This window comes from Haemaphysalis longicornis, unplaced genomic scaffold, assembly GCF_048455015.1.
Source record: "Haemaphysalis longicornis isolate Haplotype H1 unplaced genomic scaffold, Haemaphysalis longicornis Haplotype H1 scaffold_9, whole genome shotgun sequence".
NCBI classification, from domain to species: domain Eukaryota; kingdom Metazoa; phylum Arthropoda; class Arachnida; order Ixodida; family Ixodidae; genus Haemaphysalis; species Haemaphysalis longicornis.
Window position 1 is genome coordinate 91,000,677 of NW_027526460.1, and position 20,923 is coordinate 91,021,599.

The following is a 20,923-nucleotide window of genomic DNA, read 5'->3' on the forward strand; positions in this document are numbered from 1 at the left end:
ATATATATACTGGACGATCGTATTCATCATTTCGCTTCCGCTGAAGGGAACGCGCAGACCGACCAGCCGGCACGACATTGACGGCGGGACTATGGGACCAAGCGCCTGCAAAGCAGCCGTTAGACCCTCGGCTAGTCACGTGGTTTTCTTGCCCTGAAGCGCACGTACAGGCGGTCCAGCTAGCGCTGAGCGTTCAAGCACAGGCCAAGCAGCCATTTCACCCTCGCCTAGTCACGTCGTAGTGCAGTGGCGAAGCTCCCAGAGAGTAAGCGATAAGACGCTTATTATTTTCCATGAGTACTCAGCGTCTGTTTGGCTATAGTAACGCAATCAATCAATCATTCCTCCCTACACTCGTTGAAGACTGGAACCGATTGACGAATGCTATTGTCAGGGAACAGGTTCCGCTTAAATTTAGAGATTGGTTACTAGCAACCTCTGATTGTTACCCGCTTCGTCTTATATGCTCTATTTTTCTTTCTTCTTTTTTTTTTTTGATGCGGGATCTCTGTCCCCGTATGAGTTCGATAACGAACTGACTGTTAACCATTTCGTGTTACATGTTGTGTGCACTTTCTTTATTGCTTATTTGCTGCTACCGGAATGATGGTGATGAAGGTGGTGACAGGCGGAGCCTGCGCTCCTGGGGTGAAGGTCATTTTCTACGCGATGAATGACCTTGAACAATGTAGCGTAGTAGTGTTTTCAATTGAAAATCACACAGAATGTAATGAAAACCGTAAGGCTCAGCTTTCATTGAGTGGATTCCCGACGATGCGCGTAACAGAAGTTCGCCACAACGTCACCTCCTGGCGCAGATGTCAAAACGCTTGGCTCGAGTTGTAGTGACCATCGCGCCAACAAATATCCTCCCCTCATGCTACCGGGTGATAGTTGCTGCTTCATCATGTCGCCAAGCATCGTATTGTGCCGCAGGGCGTCACATATTGCGCCACTATTGAGCAATTCCCATGAGGCGGCGGTTTCAAATCATTTAGAGCAGCCAAGTTTCCCCTCGCCTAGCTACTTTATGGTGTTTAGGCCTACTATCGCGGTGGGAATTTCAAGACCATTTTTTCTCGTAGCGATCCGGCCCACTGACTGGCGCGCGAATTACTTCTCTCCGCGCAGTCGAAACCACCCGGGCGATTTCCCAACCGGTTATCCGGCTACGTGATAACGCACCATGAGTGGGTAGATCTGGCAATAACGTATTTCAGCCAGCAGCCCCGACGCAACTATCTATGCAGCGCACGCAATTTACTTAACATCCTTCCACTTCTTCGCAAGAATGCTACCCGCTGGCAGCAAGTTAAGCTCCGGCGGGTACAGACTAGCACCACTCTTACCCCCTACATTTTGCAGCGCTTCCCAAGCAAGGAAAGCAGCCCTTCTCTGGACCAGCTCGAAACTGGACCGTGCAGCCCATGCGGCACCTGGGCCGACCTGGAGCAGCTGCAGTGGTTCTGCCCGTTGTACTCGGCTCCCAGAGCTCGGGCTCTGGCCTCACTCCCGAGTGAGATAAAGCCGAATTCCTTTCAGAGCTGGGCTACACCACACCCGGATACAACTGCAGCGGTCGCTAACGAGTTTGGCGGTCGTTACACCAGTTTATGCACGACCCAGAAGCTCGTGCCACCGGTTCCCGGCTCGGACACACTGCCGGAACTAAAGCCCGTCACGGCCGAAGCCAGTGGTCAAACGACAGATCGTTTACCTTCTTTGTATTTTTATGTTTACCGTTCTTCTTTTTTTACTCTCATTTTTTATTCTCTCACTTAGATTGACATAAAAATGTGAAATAAACGTGTTCAACAACAGCAACTGGCAGCGCGAACGACGGCTTTTTTGTGATTCTAGTTCTTATTATCAGCTCGTTTCCCGCATGTGAAACTTGGTTTTTCCTGAGAATTCAGTTCAGGCGAGCGGGGACATAGGTAGTTGTTCCACCATGAAGCGTTCCGTGACCTAAGCCAGCGACATGTCCCAGTTCGCAGAGCCGCGCTGAGGAACTTAAGTCATGAATTGTTGTTATACGTCGGAGGCGCGCGGCTCCTGCACCGTGTATTAATTTGTACGGGCAGACATCACGCTGATCTTCACTTTCTGGCAGCAACTTCCTTGCGGTTCTGTTCGAACGATATTAAGATAAAATATACATATGTTCCACGCACGGCCGCTCGATGGAAACTAGTTTCCATCGAGCGGCCGTGGTTCCACGCAACGGGATTCGTTTCCAGTTCAGCCAGGGTATTCTCGTTAGCCGTGAAACGGACTGCAGAATACTAGTATACCCAAGAATTGGTGTCACAGCTCGTTTGATTCATGCAGCAAAAACAAAAAAAAAAGCACGTAAAAGTTCACGGGGGTTAAACATCGAATGCAATTTTACCAAAGTCGCGGTGTTTTTTCCCCGCGGAACCAACTGACAACAGCTGTAATTATCGTGCCAAGTAGCTTCAGTGCCAGAAGCGTCTGCAGTTGAACTTCTTCCGGTTTCAAGGTTCGCAACTCCTTAGCGACCGAACCTTCCACAAATGTAACGATGTCACCACATCGACAAAAACTTCGTAAGAAACTGTTACGAATATATGAGCTTCGAATACCGCCTGCTCAAGTACGCGTTCAGTTATATCTACCAGTCGTCAGTAATTCCGGTCGAAATGGTACTATAACTTCGATCTCCACATCTCAGAGCCCATCCGCGGTCGTAACACGATTTCCAACTGGACGAGCTAGAAGGAAATTAAATCTATGTTGCCGCTGTTCATGGTGTTTTTTATTGCTTTTTAATTGCCTTTTACTGCATGATATTGATTTGTCTTTCAGGGAGCCAATGGCCCCGGAGGCATTTTTCTGCTGTGCTGAAATGGAGTACACTTCTAATACAAGCACCTAGTGCTTGCAGCCAAACTCCGCTCGCGGAACAATGCATGTGTGTGTTATCGAATCAATTGGGTTAGCCTATGTGAGGTTGATACAGGCCATAACTGGAGACTAACTTGGAGTTGGACGATATGGCCGGTCAAGAGCTAGAGTTAAAAGGATTGCTATCTCTAGCAGTAGAAATAAATCAACAAGGAAAGCAGGGTACAATATAGTGGCCATTAGTTTCTTCACGCTCAGGAAAGGAAAAGGTGTACGTACTGTGTCTTTCTTAAAATGATTGGACAAGGCTCCTACATCGTAGGAAGAAACAGTACTCCTGAGATTGTTTAGCACTAATAGGATGTGGAAACAACTTGACCGTGCTCTCAAGAGGAACAAAGAAGGCAGGAGTTTGGAGAGGGAAACACGGCATTATGTTTCTAGAGAGGTTTTATTCAGATTTGGTTGCAAATATCTGAGGTTAGAAATGGCCGTACGATGAAGCAAAGCAATAAACCACTAGTGCGAGCGCGTATGTACGTTCCACGCCTCCTTTTCTTCTTTTCGTTGATTAGTTGATTATAATTATTGATTAATAATACATGATTCTCAAAGAAGACTATGTTTCAAGGTGCATCAAAATAAGACGAGAACGGCGTCAAGGTTTCTGGAATAAATTACCCCTATCATTACAATACCTAAATGTTGCGATTCAATAGATATGATAGAAGCACTCATAAAAAAACTGAAAAGAATTATGAAGGGTTTGCTAAACTAGGCCATGGAAGCTCGTTGAATACGCAGCTTGAATAAAAAAAAGCTTAAATTATAGCTACAAAATAATGAATTATTTAATATTAAAACAATATACTGTATAATAATGTAATAAATATTGGTAATATTACAAATATTAAATAATACTTAAAAATAGGGCGTATTACGAATTCTGTATAATGGTAACGTAAGCGGCGTAAAGTCGATTAGTTTTGCTGTGAAGATCTTTATATTGTGTAATAATTCCAGGTGAGTAGTCGGAATTGAGGTGTGATACAAAACAGAACCCCAAACCACTATGAGCGAAGTGTTCACACGTTTCCTTGCTTTTACAACTTCTACCGATTGCTGCCGATATAAAGGCGGGATATAGCAGGACCCACCTGCGATTGCGATGATCTTGATAATGACGATCGGCATCCAACACAGGACATCTGTGCCGACGATGAAGGCGAAGCGCTTGGCGATGGCGCGGTCGTGCAATTGTTGCGTTGAGCGCAGTCCCACGTTGGAGCGCGTGATCGTGACGAACATGCTGAGGTACGCGTACGCGATGAAGCTGAAGGCGATGCTGTTCACCGTGCAGAAGACGAATGCCGAGTACTCCCAACCTGGTAAGAGAAGAGAACGAGAAACGTGCATAACGTACCGGTAATGGTGCATTCTATGCCACGCTTTACGCTCAACGAGTCAACTAGACGAGGACTAGTAGTTGGGCTAGTTGGTTTGGAGGCATTTTGGAGAGGTTGAGGCGCTAAGGTAAACGTTCACAAGATAGGACCGGACAGCCACCAGTCCTGTAGCTTCTTGCAGACGTTTACCTTCGCGCCTAAACAGCTCCAAAAACTATTCTAGTCATGATGGTATTTACGCTTTTTCTGCTAATTTAACTTGACGCCAAATGGTCTTACATCTGCAGTGCCTCCGAAAAAATAAAACAGATTGATGATGGCACATATTTTGTGCGCCCATCATGTGCGTTAGTCCAGGAAATGCAGCCGAAACTTACTTTTTGCTTCCCTCCAATCATGTTTGTTATTAGTAAATGTGCGATAGCTTAAATTTTGGTTACTGAGATATGATTGCTGAAAATCTCTAGCGTAGTAGGTCCGTTGGTAGCAAAGATAATGCGGCAACGGTCTCATTCTCACCTTTCGTTTTCGGCCGTTTTCAGGGCCGCGTTTTTAGGTAGGCGGTCTTGGTTATAGAAACAGCTGCGCAAAAATTACTGTGCTCTTCAACGTTCAGGTATCCTACCCGGTTCGCTGATGGTGCACTGAACATTAATTGCTTCATTGGCATCCCGAAAGGTTGGCCTACTGCTTTACTTGGTCAGACGGGGAAAGATTACATGATCGGTAAACTTGAAGAGGGTAATCACGGAGCCATACAGGCGTGACAGCTTTTTCTGGTCGTAATAACATGCTTAAGGATAATAGGGCCACTTAGGCGAACACGGCCATCTAGTAAAGGAATCAGCGAGCGTTTGTTCGTAGTCAAACATTTCAGGACTTCTTTTACCAAACATAATAGCGTTTGAGGGATACATGTCCGCAACAGTGTCCATACCTTTGGTGCCTGGATCGTGTATGTGGAGGGGCAGGCAGACGCCGTTGCTCCCGTAGAAGTCCTCGCCGTAGTAGTCCGGCCGAAGCATGGGCACTGCCGCCATGAGCGTGGTGGTGAGCCAGACGCACAGCATGCAGCAGAAGGCGGATCGGCGCGTGCGTTTCTTGATGGAGAGCGGATAGAGGATAGAGACGAAGCGGTCCACCGTGATCACGGTCAGTGTGAACACGGACGCCTCGCTGCTCACGGTCGAAAGCAGGCCGCACGCGTTGCAGCTCCAGGAACGACGCCAGCGGAAGTCGTGCCGGATGTACTCGCCGCGGAAGCGCACGTCGTGCGCCGCTATGATGAGCAAGTACACGCCCATCAGGAGGTCGGCCAGGGCGAGGTTCTTAATGTAGAAGGAGTGAACCTGTGCGCGAGAACCGCAAAGAAGGGAACCTCGTTAGTCTCCAAGGGGTGAACTTTGCTTAGGTTTAAAGGAGCCACACAGAAAACAGACGGCTTTGCTTAGTTTGAAGTAACTAGGTTTCGGAAACTCCCTCAGATTCATTTCAGCCGCGAAAGGCAATATGTAATCAAAAAAGCGTATTTAAAATTCAAAAACTCAAATTATGAATTCCTGTGACGCCATATGGGCAGTATTGACGTAAAAAGGCCGACACGAAAGCGTAGTTACAGGAGTGTTAACTGCACCTTAGCAATACAGTGGTACGATCAAAAAGAACTAGTGGCCCCACTACCAATTCCCATTAACTTGGCGGTGGCATAAGTCAGCGGTCACCTATCGCACAAACAAGATTCTGGACGTCGTAGGAAAATCGCCGAAAATGCTTTGGGAGTATCCACGCTTGATCAGTTTTCTATTAAAGATGATAGTCTTTATTGGGATTCTAAAACGCAAAAATTTTGGTTTCTCTGTCTGTCTACGACTCGATTCATCCACCCGCCCAAGTGAAACAAAATCTGCGCAATAGTCTTACATACCCATAGCCCAATCTAAACGTCTGAGTCCGGTGTAATGTTCATACTTGTCAACATTGTTAAACAGGAACAAGACAGTACGCAAATATAAGGGAGAAAATCAATACATAAGTGATATTTGCAGTGTTTCTTGATTCAAAATGCATCGGTGCTTGGTTTTTCCGATAACGAATTGAATACTACATCAAGGACAGAAAACCGTCGGCTGCTGTTGCCCGCGCTGCAATAGCTCCTCGCGGCATTTAAGAAATCAAACAGGAACAGCAACGAAAGGTTCGATTAGATAGGTTCCACGTTCCGCTTGGAACGCTCGTGTAGTAAGGCAACGCGGTTCTATAAACGTTGTAGTAGGGTGCCCCGATTCACGCGCGTCTCCGCCGCACGGCAGGGCTGGCATCGAGGCAACCGACTTAGCGCAGTGGAAAGCGATAAATTTAAATTGACTTGAGGAACCCTCTAGCGTGTTATCTTGTTGAGAACGAGAAAGGAGAGGAAGGGCGTGGGAGGTGAGCTGCAAAGCGAAGGAAGGCATTTACTTGGCAGGGGCGCCAGTCGACTATCATCTTTCGTCGACATCCTAGTAGTTGACCGTCGTCAACATATTGGGACTTTTTATTACAAAACTTCCCTCTGCATGCCAGCCACGAATGCGGTAAATTATTTGAGAGTATGCAAAGTATTTACATAAGACGAGCTCGGGCGATCGCTGCAGTATTTTTTGTTTTACAGCGGTAGAAGCTTCAAATCTCCCGTGAGCCGCTCGACGCGCCAGGGACCCGAGCCGACATTCTGATTTTTTTTGTGTGTGTGTGGAAGGGAAAGTTTGTTTCTTCAGAATAACTTCAGATAGGTTTTGCCGTGTGCTCAAGGCACTATATATAAAATTGTGGTCGAAATCAAAGATGTCCACCGGACACGCGTGTCTGATCTCTCGTGAAAACACGCTTAATATAACTTTGGTTACCCGACTGTCGTCGCATATCCTTAGCGCGGTGATAAAGAACTCACATTCCGCTCTGAAGGCTCGGGGGCAAATCTCTTATAAACTTAAAAGCATTTTTAGTTTGCTCTTTGCCGGTTGGTCGACGCTGTTATTTCATCTAACGAGCAAAAATAACGATGGTTCCAAAGCGAAGCTTTATGTTTCTCAATGAAGTCATCTGCAACGCGGAAACGTTGGAGTGAAGAAAATCCCTTCTGATACCCGGAATAGAACTGGAGTCTCTCGCGTTATGGATCCGGCGTCTCTCCGGCTCCATTTCGACACGTTCAGGCGGTTTGGAACACTTAGACGACAAGCAAAGAACCCGTCACGAGAAAGCATCCCGTTCAACCATCGTCGTCATTTGACAAAGGGGAGCATGATTTTTTCGCAGTACAGGGTACTTAAGGCTTTCGGCTTAAAGGGAGTCTGAAACAGTTCCGATAAACGCTTTCACTCTTTCCTTCGCGTCTGGGAGCATTGTGGAAGCTGTAGTTATCGCTAGCAAGGAGCGGCTCCGCGTGATTTGCTCGTCGTCCCAGATCCGCCTTTTGATTCTGCTTTACTTTTGTGGCCATTTTTTTTATAACTGGCCATCGACTGTTCATTTCTGCAGCTAAAATGAAGCCGATCAATGGCAGCTGCATAGCTGTAATGGCGTAATTCGAGCGCTCGGAGAACGCGAAGATTGTGCAAGAGAAAAATTTTACGAAAAAGCTTACGAATTAATACTACGGGAAAATAGAAGTGGGATTATAGTGGGTAAAGTGATGCTAACAGTTTGATAACTTAAAAAACAAAAATATTGTATAATGCTACAAGAACAGGTACTTTAATAAACGATTAAAAAAATTGGTTGGTGCCTGGTCGGCGGCCAAACTGGTTTAAACACTGTTTTTTTTTTCTTAGCCAGTGCGCTACCAGGGAGGACCTATCAAGGTCAAGTATATTAGACCGTACAGCTTATTTTTTGACGTATGAATGTACACACGTGGGGAAAATACATCGCCAGTACCGGGCCTACGTATCACTGTGTGATAATAACATAGTTCGTCGCATACAGACAAATTAAGTGGAAGGCTAGCGGTGGAGATGGGGTTTTCCTAATGCTGGAAGACATACGTGAGCGCTGGTTGAAGATCTTTAGGTGGGGATTTGGGAAATTGTTTTTCGTTCAAAGCGCGGTTGCAAGTATAGAGATGGATATGACAACTGCGGGAGATGATGAGGTGCAGTGAGGCACGCTGGTGCATACACAGATTTAAGACAACCCATCGCAATCATTAACGCTATCTTTAGCATTCTGTGTTAATATCTACGCACGCTTGCTAATATCTACGCACACAGATGTCTCAAACCCATCGCAATCGCTAACACCATCATCAGCGTTCTGTGTGAATGCTGGAGGTATTTGCGAACATGATGATGCGCCGTTACATACACACGTGTGATCGAAATGTCTGGCTTAAAGACACAAATCTCTTACATTGCACGTTCAAACCCCAGCGCACTTGTGTTATAGGGTATTTCTTTCTCACCACAGAACATTTGGTTGAACTTACATGCCAGCCCAAATCCAGCTAAAGGTACCACACCGCAAAGTAAAGACGCGCAAATTCATTCGGAACATTGATGCATGACCAAGAACGCTCGTGCACAAATTAAAATTTTCGAATCAAACAGGGGCTTAAAACGAAGTGAACGGAATACAAAACTCTCCACGGAAGTGTGGGAACCTTTACAAAAAGTGCAGCACATCGCGGTGCGTTGAAACTCCCCCGGGCCATCCTCACCTCGTTGTGCTCTCGGAACATGACTCTTCCGACAAGCACTAGGAGGTTTCCGGCGCAGGCCACGATTGCCACCACCCAGACGGACACCCGCAGCACCACGTTGTCGAGAAGGTGCGCAAGGCTGCTGATGCCGTCCCCACGAGGTTCGCACACCCGAACGTGGAGCACCAACGAACACATGCTGAAGTCGCTCAAGTAGCTGCGAAAAACGGCAAAGAAGCGACACGACGCACAGAAAAGAGTAATTCAGATAGGCATGCGATTTACGGTGCAGCACAAAACGCGCTTGCGTTTTATGTATGAGCGACAGTGTGCGTGGCGTTCTTTTTGCAGAGCCAGAACAGAAGTTCTTATCGTAAACCCCAATGGCCTGAGACTTGCTCGTATGGTCCCCTGTTTGTTTCTTTTTGCAGTCGGTAGCTCGCGGCTGTTGAGAAACCAGCGCGTTTTGAGCTTTAAAAATCGTGGCCGAGAGCTGCGCCATTCCATTCGCAGGCTCTCTAGTTTATTTTTACTTTATTGCCTTCCCGGCGTTCCGTCGGCAGCATATTCATGAGCTAAATTCGCAAGAACAAACACAGTCAGTAAACTAACCCGCTCCGTGCCATGTGAAGGCACTTCAACCAATAAAATTTAGTGGTGCGAAGTTCTGCTCCCGTATATATCGTCGAGAAGAAACGTAGCAGAAGCAATCAAACAGGCAAACTTTATAGTCGAGAGCCGGCGAATCGCATGCAGCAGCGTTTGTCTGGGCATCGTCTATACCCGCAGCCGTTGGGTTCCAAAACCATCGCGCATTGTGGGTTATGGGAAGCGATAACACACGATTATTCGAGGAATGTCTAAGCGAGTAGGGCCGGCGATACGAGGACTGTGTGCAGACTCCGGAAAATCATAACTGCGCGCAGGTTCTTGTCGGGACAAAACAAAACATAAATATTATTTTACGGCAGCATTTTTGAGTCCCACCGCAGTTAAAAGCACCACGTGCCGTAAGCGGCCAACCATTTTCCCAGGTGGGATTGCCACGTGGGGAAATGGTTGGCCCAATGCATCAGGCAAGGACACGTGCGTGCATCGGAAACTCACTCGTTGAAGTCATTTAAGCGATTTGAAAATTCCATATGCTTATTTGGTACGTAGATATGTAATTTCTTCTTTTTACTTTGCAAAGCGATGGCAACGGTCTTCCAGCCAGTCAGAAACTCTTACGAAGATTTGAAAAGCTATGAGAATAGCCCCCAAAAAGACGACACACAGAAAGAAAGGTCACAGGAAGAGCGCAAGTCTTTCTTTCTGCGTGTCATCTTTTTGTTCGCTAGTCCCATCGCTGTTCCAGTATGAGGCCAGCTAGACCGACAACAAATCTTGCTGCTGTGAAGATTTAAGCGTCAGTAACCGATCAAATTTCGCTGTAGTACCCTGTCAGGCTTTGCCCGTAATGACGTTCGCATGTAGTTGGAGGCTCATTATGCAGTCACTAAAACGCAGGGCCTAAACACGATGCTATCAAGACAGAAGTTTACGGCATAAGTCTATACCTGTTTACACACAAGGCAAATGAACAGAGAGAGAATGCTACAAGAGAATTTGTAAGAACACAGCCACTCTTGTTTTCAAATACACGTTGTACAAATGTCACAACAAACTTTAACAATGACATTAAACTTACGGCTGCTATATTATGCAATTTTTATTTTTTTATTCAGCTACACGTAGCAAAATCACGAAATTAAACCTCTTTCCTGCAGGTTAGGGAAACAAAAACACAAGTGTGCGAAAGCACAAATAAACATTTTAGTTTGATGCTTGGAGCTGACCGCTGCAATGGTGCACTACTAAGTGAGTTTAAGACACAAAAGTGTGCGTCGAAAGATTCTGATGGCTTCACAAGTGTGAACAACGACAATGTTAATATAATACTCATGGGTTGGTTTGCTTTAGTTTGCGGATATGATAAAACCCTCAGGTAGAAGAGTCGTTATTTATATTTACTTTTCCGCCATAGGAATTAATATTGATGGGAAAAATTATTTAACGACTGTAGTAGTAAAACAGTCGAGCAATGATATCGCCCATGTGTTAGCCTCTCTGTTCTTGTGTTGTGCTTTTTTTTTTGCTTAAAAACGTTGCTCGACAAAGGACAAACACAACCAAACGTCCAGACGATTACGGGGGGGGGGGGGGGGAGTATTTTTCTATAATTGGATAATAAGTGGCAGTGATAGTTGAACCGAACAACAACGCACGTATCAACACAAGTTGGCCGCACAACCTCAACAATATTTATATCACCATACCGAAAGTCGTCGAAGATGTCTCATGCGTTATTTCTTGGTGCGTAAGCCCTCTTTGCCGAACGCTCCAAAGCTAACAGTGTAATGCGGCCTATCTCCACAAAATTGCATAGCTGACAAAGTTAACACAATCGCTATAAATGTATACATATAAATATTGGTTAGAAAAATAACAGGGAATAAATAGCGAAATGAAACAAAAAGTCGCCTAATTTTGTTTGAAGTGGGGGAAGCTTGGCCAAATATTTGCAAAATATGCCTATTCTAGGCAGAGCTGTATTTGATAATTCCGTTGTCACTGACAAAGGACTTTTCTTCTGCGGGTTATACAAGCGTCAAACAAAGTGAAAGGAAAGCGTAAATAATGATTTAACATTTAAGTTCTTAACATTTGTGTCTGCTGACTCAGAAGATGCAAGACGACGCAGATATTTCGGAAACGCTGGAGAAACCAATACAATTAAATTTTTGTGAGGGTGGTGTTTCCTGACTAAAACAATAGTTTCTTGTAAATCTTACGAAGAACATTAAAGGAATAGGTGCATTAATGCATCTGCAGTGTGCATTCATTCCAATAAGTTCGACAAAAAGACAGATTTCTTCATCGAACTGAAAGAAGGCGCTGATGAGTAATCAATTCTAAGCTGGACATGCCACCGACTAACTCTAAAACATTGTAATGCATGTTCTCTTTCGTTGTAAGTGGTACTGAATAAACAATTGCCCCATTCATTATGTGCATTAGTTGAGATTGCAGTCAATGATGTCACGACACTTACCTATGAAATTTGTTACTGATGCCGTACACTTGAATCGCATCGAATGAATTATGACGGTTTAAGCATTGCCGTTGAAAACCTTATCAAGGAAATTACCAGCCATTGAAAGAAGAAGCTAAGTAGACAAATTACTGCTTACATGTGCGTCAGGTTTTGAAGCGGTGCGAAGACCTGCGGTGAACTTGTTCGAAATGGGTTCTTCTTCATATTCCTTGAAGAAAAAAAAACGTCCCTTGATATAACATCGCTATACACAGAATGGGTACACCTGAAACTAAAAATACCAGTAATGAACAAAAGCTACAAGAACAGGAACACCGACGGGAACAGTTGGCCGGAGCAACACGCTAGGACCATAAATGTGTGCACAAACATAACAAAACAACCAGAAAGGACACAAAACTTCCCTTTGAAAGTACGCCTGAGGGCGTTATGAAAAGAATATGGAAATTTGGTGCATTGCAAAGCCTGCTTTGTCTCCATAACAATGATACCAATTTTTTTCGGTCACTTGTCGAGATATCATTGAAAACACGTCAAGCTGTGAGGACACCCCACTGACTTTTCCGGGAACTATTATACCACGTCATAAAATCTTGCTTGTGCGATTGGCAGGGGCCGATCAGCGTTATCGCCAAGAAACATGACTGAGTGATTGTAGTAAGGTGTTTAGTTTAGTTTCATTGTGAATTTTCGATTGGTAAAGTGCAGTTAACCATTCTGACCCGAAGAGTAGTGCTATAAACATTCATTATTTTATAACTAGAAGGTGGCCGCACTCACAATGACTGCAGCCTCTTCAATGGCCAGAAGGTGTCTAAAGGAATGTCGTCAATCAGGTTTCCTTCTAAGTCCCTGAAAGCAAAAATGCGAAAAAGAAAAAAATAGTGCGTAAACAGAGTTCCCCACCAATAATTTACAGATCCTAAAGATAGTATGTTACCGAGTAACAATATCCTGAACGAAATATTTAGATCTCACTTTTGATTTCACCTTGTTTTGTAAAATGGGAGCAATTATCTGCCACCTTCCCGTTAGTGTAGCGATGAAAATAATGAGAATTGGCTCTGCTACCTATAACAGACTTTTAGTTGTCTGCTGAAAGCTACAAAACAGGTGCCGCACTCCCACAAAAAAGGCATCGAAGCAAATGTTTGAGGCTCTGAATCGTTTTCTCTTGTCTTACACATTCAGAATACTTTGTTAGCAATGGCTGTTCCCAGTGTTTGAGGAATATATTGGTAGAATAACGTTGTTTGATACTATGGTCTACCGCTTTCTTCTGAAAACAATAAACGCCATGAATGGGTATCATGGATTCGTGATATCTGCAAAGAAGTTTTGACGGTAAATACTTTGCTCAGTATAAGAGTCCGTTGAAGACGCTTGCTCAGTGACTCTTACGAGACTTCGTAATCAGTCATAGGAACAGCTTGAATACTGTCGAGAAAAAAATGTCGCGGGTGCTAAGGTCAGATTTCCACGCAGTCGTAAAACCAATCGAACACTCTCTCACAACTTTCCTCAGACACAAAATCAATTTTTCCAAGCTTACAAACAGATAATTCATTATATGTGTATGTACGCACAGGTTGAGTAGCTCGTCTAGGCCGATGAACGGTTCGTCCAGGTTTCGAATCTTGTTGTAGGCCAGGTTCCTGAAATGATACACAAAAGTCATCCGATCATGGCCTTGGAGTCTTCAAACTACGAGCTGGGTATCTAGGACAGGCTGTGCGAATAGCTGGTGTATGGCGCTTTGCAAATATTCGGGGCCTGGATTTCTTGTGCAGTGCCGCGAATATCAACCTAGCTTCAAAAATGAGCCAAGTGACACTGAGGTCTCGTTTACAAGAGAGTATGTTCGATTGAACTTTCTCGCTGAACCAACAATTTGCTCTTGATGCTTAATTTTGTTTATTTATCCGTCAGCTCGACATAGCCTAAGCCTTCAGCAAGCACCGAAATCATAAAAAAACCGATATGGCCGCGTTATTTTTCGTGCAATGTGTCCCAAAGGAGCTCCATTTCAAAGCGTTATCCACAAAGAACAGTGTTTGCATTTGATATCCTGCCCGTATGGACATGTCGCTATTTAATTTTGCTTGTTATCTAAAACTCAATATCTGATCTCTCTTACGCTAATATGTTTGCAAACCCGCGATCCTTCAGCTACGCCTTGCGAACCGCAGTATGTATTGCATAAATAATGAATGAGCTTATTAGATCTTCACGAAATCGGTCAACAGGTGCGCTCCAATATAGCATTAACGCCAAGTGTTTACATCGATGAATTCTTAATTCTTCTGCTCGTCCTTTGCATTATTGAATTGTACACGCAGCAACTGACCTGCTGGCCGCCCCAATGGCACTGGAATACACCAGAAATAATTCTGTTACATTTCCACCGGCTACAGGTACCTCGTAACACGCGTAACAGCATTTTGAAAATCGACTTGAAGTCGTCAGCCAATTTCATTTACGCACTGCACGTGTGTCCGACCCAATCGGTAATGAAATATTAACGTGAGGCAGCACGCCGCCGCAAGAGAAAACGGGAATAACTGCGAGGAACGATGCAGAAAAAAAAATGACGGCAAATTAAAGATGCGTATGTTTCTGCTCACGTTTAAGCCAAGCATGAGATACCCAGGTAAGCTGCAGCAACGTATTTAATTATCAAGAAGGGAGAAACATATTTGTAATCGTGTGAGCCGAAAAGGATGACAAACGGGTTTAGCATTGATATTACAGACCGGGCTCAAAACGCTTAAGTAATTCGCTTTCCGTAGAAGGGGCCTAACTGCGTTATGGCGCATTCTGCTACGATAAAAGAGAGTCATGTACTCACAGCGTGATCAGCATTCCGAGACCGCTGAAACAAGGCGACGACAGTCGGGAAAGATGGTTTCTCGTTATCGACCTGAAAACAGGCGTGACTTATTGCGTACGTGACACTTCTTCTGAAGTTTCTCTGACAATAACAATGGTCACGTTATGGTAAACGTATTGTTTTTCCCGCGGAGCCACTCACAGTATTTCCAGGTTCTTGAGCGGGGCGAAGGTTTCCGGATGCAAACTTTCGATCGAATTTTCATCAAGCCACCTGCGGACAACACGAGGAAATAAAATGTAAGTTGAGAGACGGGCAGTCGCAACTCACTCGGAACTACGACATCGTGATGTTATTCGCGGCAGTCATCGCTATCAGTCGCCTCATCCTCCTCAAACAATCATCTTGGTTCAGTTGCTAAGGCGTTGTGGTGCTGAACCCGGTGAAGCGGGTTCAGTCCCGACTGGTGCGGCCGTTTTTCAACAGCGGAGCTGTTATTGCTGGCCGTAATGTTTGCGGTAAGCGGCGTCATCAAAAAACTCGGTCATAGTAACTCCCACCGATTACCGTGCACGTGAGCACGCGTCGCACGAGGAGAGCAAGGCGGCGTCCAGGCTTGCGCGAGGCTCTCTAAAAAGATCAAGAGAACAATTCACGTGCGTTGGTGCGTCTACGCAGGAGCACAAGACAGCTCGCGCTACAGACGCCCAGTTCGCGAAGCCGGTTGCCGCTGGTTCTAGCGCGTGCTGACGCATTCGTATTCACAGAAAACCTGAAAGCCTAGGGACAAAATGGTTCGGGTTCGCCATTCATGGATTAGGAAGACAAAATGGTACGTAAGTCTGCTGGTGGGTTCATGTTAAAAACGTGGAAAACAGCGCGAATAAACGCGATGCACACACAGAGTAGAACACACAGCGCCGTGTGTGGGTGTTCTACTCGGCGTACGGTTTATTCGCTCTGTTTCCCACGTTTATAAAATGAAGAAGACGACGACACAGATGGATATGACGATGAGTACTACTACAACACTGTAAAGCGACGACGGAACATGTAAATAAACAATTTCAAACCTAATGCAATGCGTGGTGGTGTGTCCTTCAGTGCTTATATAGAAATAAATCCTCCGGCTTCGGAATGGTTCAAGTCTTCCGCGGCTTAGTGGAAGCTACGCCATTTTCTTTAAAGAAAAAAGTAAAAAAATGCCTGTGTGTCGAAATATCAGCGGAAGACCAAGACCCCAGAGGGCCTAAGCGAAATCGTAGTCACTCAATATGCTGCATCTATTTTTGCAGATGCAGCTACGGTGTGCATAAACCCTACCGTTTTTCGTATTCACAAGGTCATGGTTACAATAACTTAGTGCGATCACTCGATTCCAGTACAGGCACAATGTGCAATACGCAAAAGCACAGGGGCTCCGAAAGATAAACAAAGAACGTTCGGTGCAGGCGGTGGTATGGAGAGCGTGAGAACATCCAAATGAGACAGCCGGATTGGTCAACGCATGGTCACTCTCTGTGGCGTATCTACTCATAGATCTCGCTGTTATGCAGTTTTGCCCAGTTTCGCCTCTGCCTGCGTGTTCCCTTTACTTTTGGATCACACGCACCAGATAAAATACCACGTAAACAATTCATAGCGGCTGAAATGAACAAGTAGCCAGCGATTGCGTCCTGTGATGCGATACTGAAGTAAAAGCCGAACGGATGTACCTACCTGAAACGAAGGGAGTCTTTGCGGTGTCGATTATCCTATGGTAAAGTTAAAAATTTTGGCCTTCTAATAAAATGCTTGGGAATATAAATATTTTCTTCATTATTTATCTATTTATTCCGTTCATCTTTGTACTTTGCAAAAGCTGTGGTTTTGAGATCAAGATATGTGAGTTGTACGTGACTCATATTGTTTAGAGGCTAAAGAATGGTTGCAGAATTACAAAGAAAATAATTAAGAGGCGACAGCAACGAACGGGGCAACAAAACTCGCAATATGGGCATTTGCTGCTGCTATACTAATACAATTATGCTCGAACAAAAAAAAAAAAAAAAGAACTGGGCAAGCTCACTAATACCTTGCGCCTTACGGAACTTATAACGTTTAATAAAGATTGATTACCGTGACCTTTAATAGTGAATAAAAATGTCCGAAACATTTTTTTTCGTATAAACGAAAAAAAAATGAGTAGCTATCATTTATAGTTAAACACATTATACGTCGCACCCTAGCGAGAGCCTCCAAACAAGCTTTCTTTGTAGTATCAGTAGCAAATTTTCATTGATGGATTGATTATAGGGTTTAAAGCACCGACGCAGCGCAGGCGATGAGGTGCGCCACAGTGGAGTGCTCTGGATTAATTTTAACCTCCTGGGGATCTTTAACGTTCGCCGAAATCTCGTACACACGGGCGTTAATTTTAACCTCCTGGGGATATTTAACGTTCGCCGAAAGCTCGTACACACGGGCGTTTTTGCTTTTTGCCTCCATCACAAAAGCGGCCGCCGCGGCCGGGAATCGAACCCGCGACCACGTGCTCAGAGTAGCAAATTTTGCCCCATGTCCCTTGATTTGTTTCAAATCCAGCTCTGTGCTGGGCGTCACTTTCTTGTTGCGCACATTTCAAGTTGAAATTCATGTTGACCGAACAAACCTGTGGACAATGCGGAGTTGCATCAATGTATACCCAATTATCTGATATTGTAATTCCTCAATGTGTTCCAGTAAAAAGAACCATCTGCACTGTTTGGTACTTCAAGGAACCACGCAGCACTCACTGGTTGCAGAAAACCCGCTGCTTCGGAGTAAGCTAGAGCGAAGTTAGAGTGATATTGTTCACGGTTAGAACATTATTGGGCATGCTTAGAACTTTCTCAGCACGTGAAGGCGAAAGCTTAGTTCGTCCAAATTCTTTTGATTGGCTCTTCAACTTCCTGCGCAACTCTACAGCCGCACCCGTCGCCTCCTGACCCCATCCTGGACAGCTCCCCCTGAAGTTCGTTCCACTCCATAGCCATCGCAAGAAGCCGCCGATGCTGGTTCAGCTTGCTAACGAACCATTGCCAGTAGTGTCCTGTTCACCCCAGTCGGCACGTTCGACTCTCAATGCAGCTCGTATTGCACGTGCGTCAGCGTCTTATACTCCTACGATGCCACGCTCTATCGTCGTTTCTCAGGGCCCTCATTGGACGCTTCTCCAGCACCCATATTTCCCCTTTATGGTGCGTTATCCCCAGCTCGCGCTCCTATTTTTTGACCCTTACGATTTACGGCCTCCCAGAACGCGCATACTTGAAAAATACACATTTAAGGCTTTCGCCCTAATTCGTAGAGTACTAGAAAGGATGGCACATGTTCCCGGTTGTCGCTATACTCACGCACCTCGAAAGCCGAGTTATTTTGCAAAAGCGGTGATATTGTGGTATAAAAATAAAAGGGACTTCCTGTCAAGCCCCACAGAAGGAAGCAATGCCGAGAGTTCTCAACCGCTTTGAAGTCTGACTCCTATTGAGAGGGACGTACGTTTCGCGTTGTCAGCGGGAGATTCATTTAGTTATTTATTGATTTATTTATTGATTGATTGATTGATTGATTGATTGATTGATTGATTGATTGATTGATTGATTGATTGATTGATTGCTTGTTTGGTTTATTGATTGATTGATGGATTGGTTGTTTGATTGATCCATCGATCGATTGATCAATCGATTGATGAGTTATGTATAATAGGTAGGGGATGGCTGGGGGCTCGCTTTCGTTCCTTCAGTCATGGATGCCCTCTTGAGGATCTTGAGGGGTTTGTCCAGAATTTTTTCTGGTAGTCAACAACTTCGGGCAGTGTGGTCCTCGTTATTGCGGAAGTCATCGATTGGCTCACGGCGTACTGCATAGTGCAAACTACTTTACCTATCTCTGCAATGCAGTTGCACTTAAGTTCATACCTAAGTTGGGTAGTAAAGCTTCGCCCACGTCAAGCATTTGCTATTAGAAGCAGGCAACTGACGCTAGAAAATTTTACACAAGTGAGCTGCTGCCACTGCCACTGGATTATATGGAGGACTTGGCGGGGGCTCAATAGTGCCCATGGGACTTATTCTTACCACAAACAACGCATTAAGTTCAAGTACGTACGGTTTCTTTCATCCCTGGAGCAGTTCTTGTCTCGCACAAAGAAACAGAAACGTTCCCTGTCGCTCTCAGAGATCTTCAATGAAGTTTTACTTTATGATCGGCATCTGTACTATTACTTAGTACCATTCACTGCATCTATAAGAGTTTGAGTTAGACTTCCAAACGTATTTTTGACTATCGGGCTCTGATGGCTTTGATGTCGTAAGGTTCCTAGATCGTTTAGCGAGCATTGACTTAATGTAATCGAATGCCGCCTACACTTGCTCGGCAATACGAGTTGTCCAAGCACAATATTCGCCCAGCCAAGCACCGAACCAGCCATGGAATCGAAAACAACAGAACGTATTTAGACAGGAAGCCACGTGTTCAGTGAACCAGACTTTGACATCTTGTTTATATGCACGTCATATTCGAAGTCGACTTTGCAATAGAACCAAAACCGAGAATTAGCCATTGTCAATCTCTGCTACTTTTATCCCACCACGCAGTGTGTATACTGTGATCGCTCGTTAACAGCGAAGCTTTTTAGCAAATTGTCAGAGTTTCGTGTCCGCAGTTACAAATGACAAGAAAAGCCTTCTGCACGTGAGTGCGTTCATCGCGGCGACCACTCGGCAGTTAATAAAATGCAGGAAATACCGAGCACTCGTGTGTGTGTGCCTGGCGGCGACAGCCCAGCGTCCCCTGCGCCCGTTTGCCAATCCTAGCATGCCCACGTAGGAAGATTGGCCAAGTTTGGTGAAAAAATAAACTCGTGTTCGCCGTAATCGCGATAATACTTGCTTGGAAAGAGAAAGACACGTCATAGCGTAAGGCCTTCCAAGGTCATCCCCATTGATTATCACTTCCAAAAAAAAAGGAAAGAAGCTGGTGCTTATAGTAACAAATATGGAGTAAAGGTCATTGCGGCAGCGGAGAAGCAGCAATGGTGGTACAATCATGGAGTTAAACCGGTATGATGTTTGTGAAGGTTGCGTGCAGCTTCGCTACTTTCAAGGCTTACACGTTAGTGCGAGCTTACTTCATTTCTTGCACTTTCCCTTAAACAAATACTGCAAGGGCTGTTTGTCGACCAGCACGAACGAAATAAAATTAGAACGAAAGCTCTAGGAATTTGAAGACAATTCCAATGAGACAGTAGGAACAATCAAAATGGGAATAGAAAACTCAGATCGCAATAAGAACACAAAAAGAGTGGTTTGGTTATATTTATAAACTACGTTGACCGAACCTCACTCGTGCAACTACATGTGGCTCATCTTTATCTAATACAGGAAAAAAATTCATAAATTTGCGTGTAAGATTGCATTTCTTGGCGCTTGCGTTTTGCTTCTCGCTCAGTGGAGGAAAAAAATGACGCAGCGAGGCCCCTAATACACAATTTAAGTAGTGGAAAAGCTATTGCTCGTTGCTCAAAGAGCAATGAGCAAGGAGCAATGGGCAATGAGCAATGAGCAATCTAACGAAAGATGATAGGTGTAACATTAAGGGACAAGAAGAGAGAGGAGTGGGTCAGAGAACAAACGCGTATAAAGGACTTATTAGTAGAAATTACGAAGAAATGGGTGTGGGCAGGGCATGAAATGCGAAGGCAAGATAACCGTTGGTTATTAAGGGTAACAGAGTGGATTCCTAGAGAAGGCAAGCGTGGCAGGGGGAGGCAGAAAGTTAGATGGGCAGATGGGATCAAGAAGTTTGCCGGGATAAATTTGTCGAGGTTAGCACAGGACCGGGATAATTAAAGGGTAATGGGAGAGGCCTTTGCCCTGCAGTGGGTGTAGATAGGCTGATGATGATGAAGCTATGATGCTGAATTTTCACATTTTCTAGCAATATTAGAGATTTAACAGCTTGTTTATTAGTAATTTTCCTCTGATGTGTCTAAACGTTCTCTCAGATTTCGCTTCCAGCTTCGC

At 44.8% G+C, this 20,923-nt stretch overlaps 1 protein-coding gene across 2 annotated transcripts in view; it reads right to left on the reverse strand.

The window, feature by feature from the left end:
- The window catches only part of LOC144153658 (uncharacterized), a 205,784-nt gene that overhangs the window by 12,642 nt on the left and 172,219 nt on the right, over positions 1 to 20,923 (reverse strand). For both annotated transcript variants that reach the window (XM_077685321.1, XM_077685320.1), the window contains exons 11-18: positions 15,081 to 15,152; positions 14,898 to 14,969; positions 13,636 to 13,704; positions 12,830 to 12,901; positions 12,186 to 12,257; positions 8,971 to 9,169; positions 5,212 to 5,623; positions 4,026 to 4,253 (exon numbers count right to left, since the gene is read on the reverse strand). In XM_077685321.1, the coding sequence (XP_077541447.1) occupies positions 4,026 to 4,253; positions 5,212 to 5,623; positions 8,971 to 9,169; positions 12,186 to 12,257; positions 12,830 to 12,901; positions 13,636 to 13,704; positions 14,898 to 14,969; positions 15,081 to 15,152 (1,196 nt within the window). The remainder of the gene's footprint in view (positions 1 to 4,025; positions 4,254 to 5,211; positions 5,624 to 8,970; positions 9,170 to 12,185; positions 12,258 to 12,829; positions 12,902 to 13,635; positions 13,705 to 14,897; positions 14,970 to 15,080; positions 15,153 to 20,923) is intronic.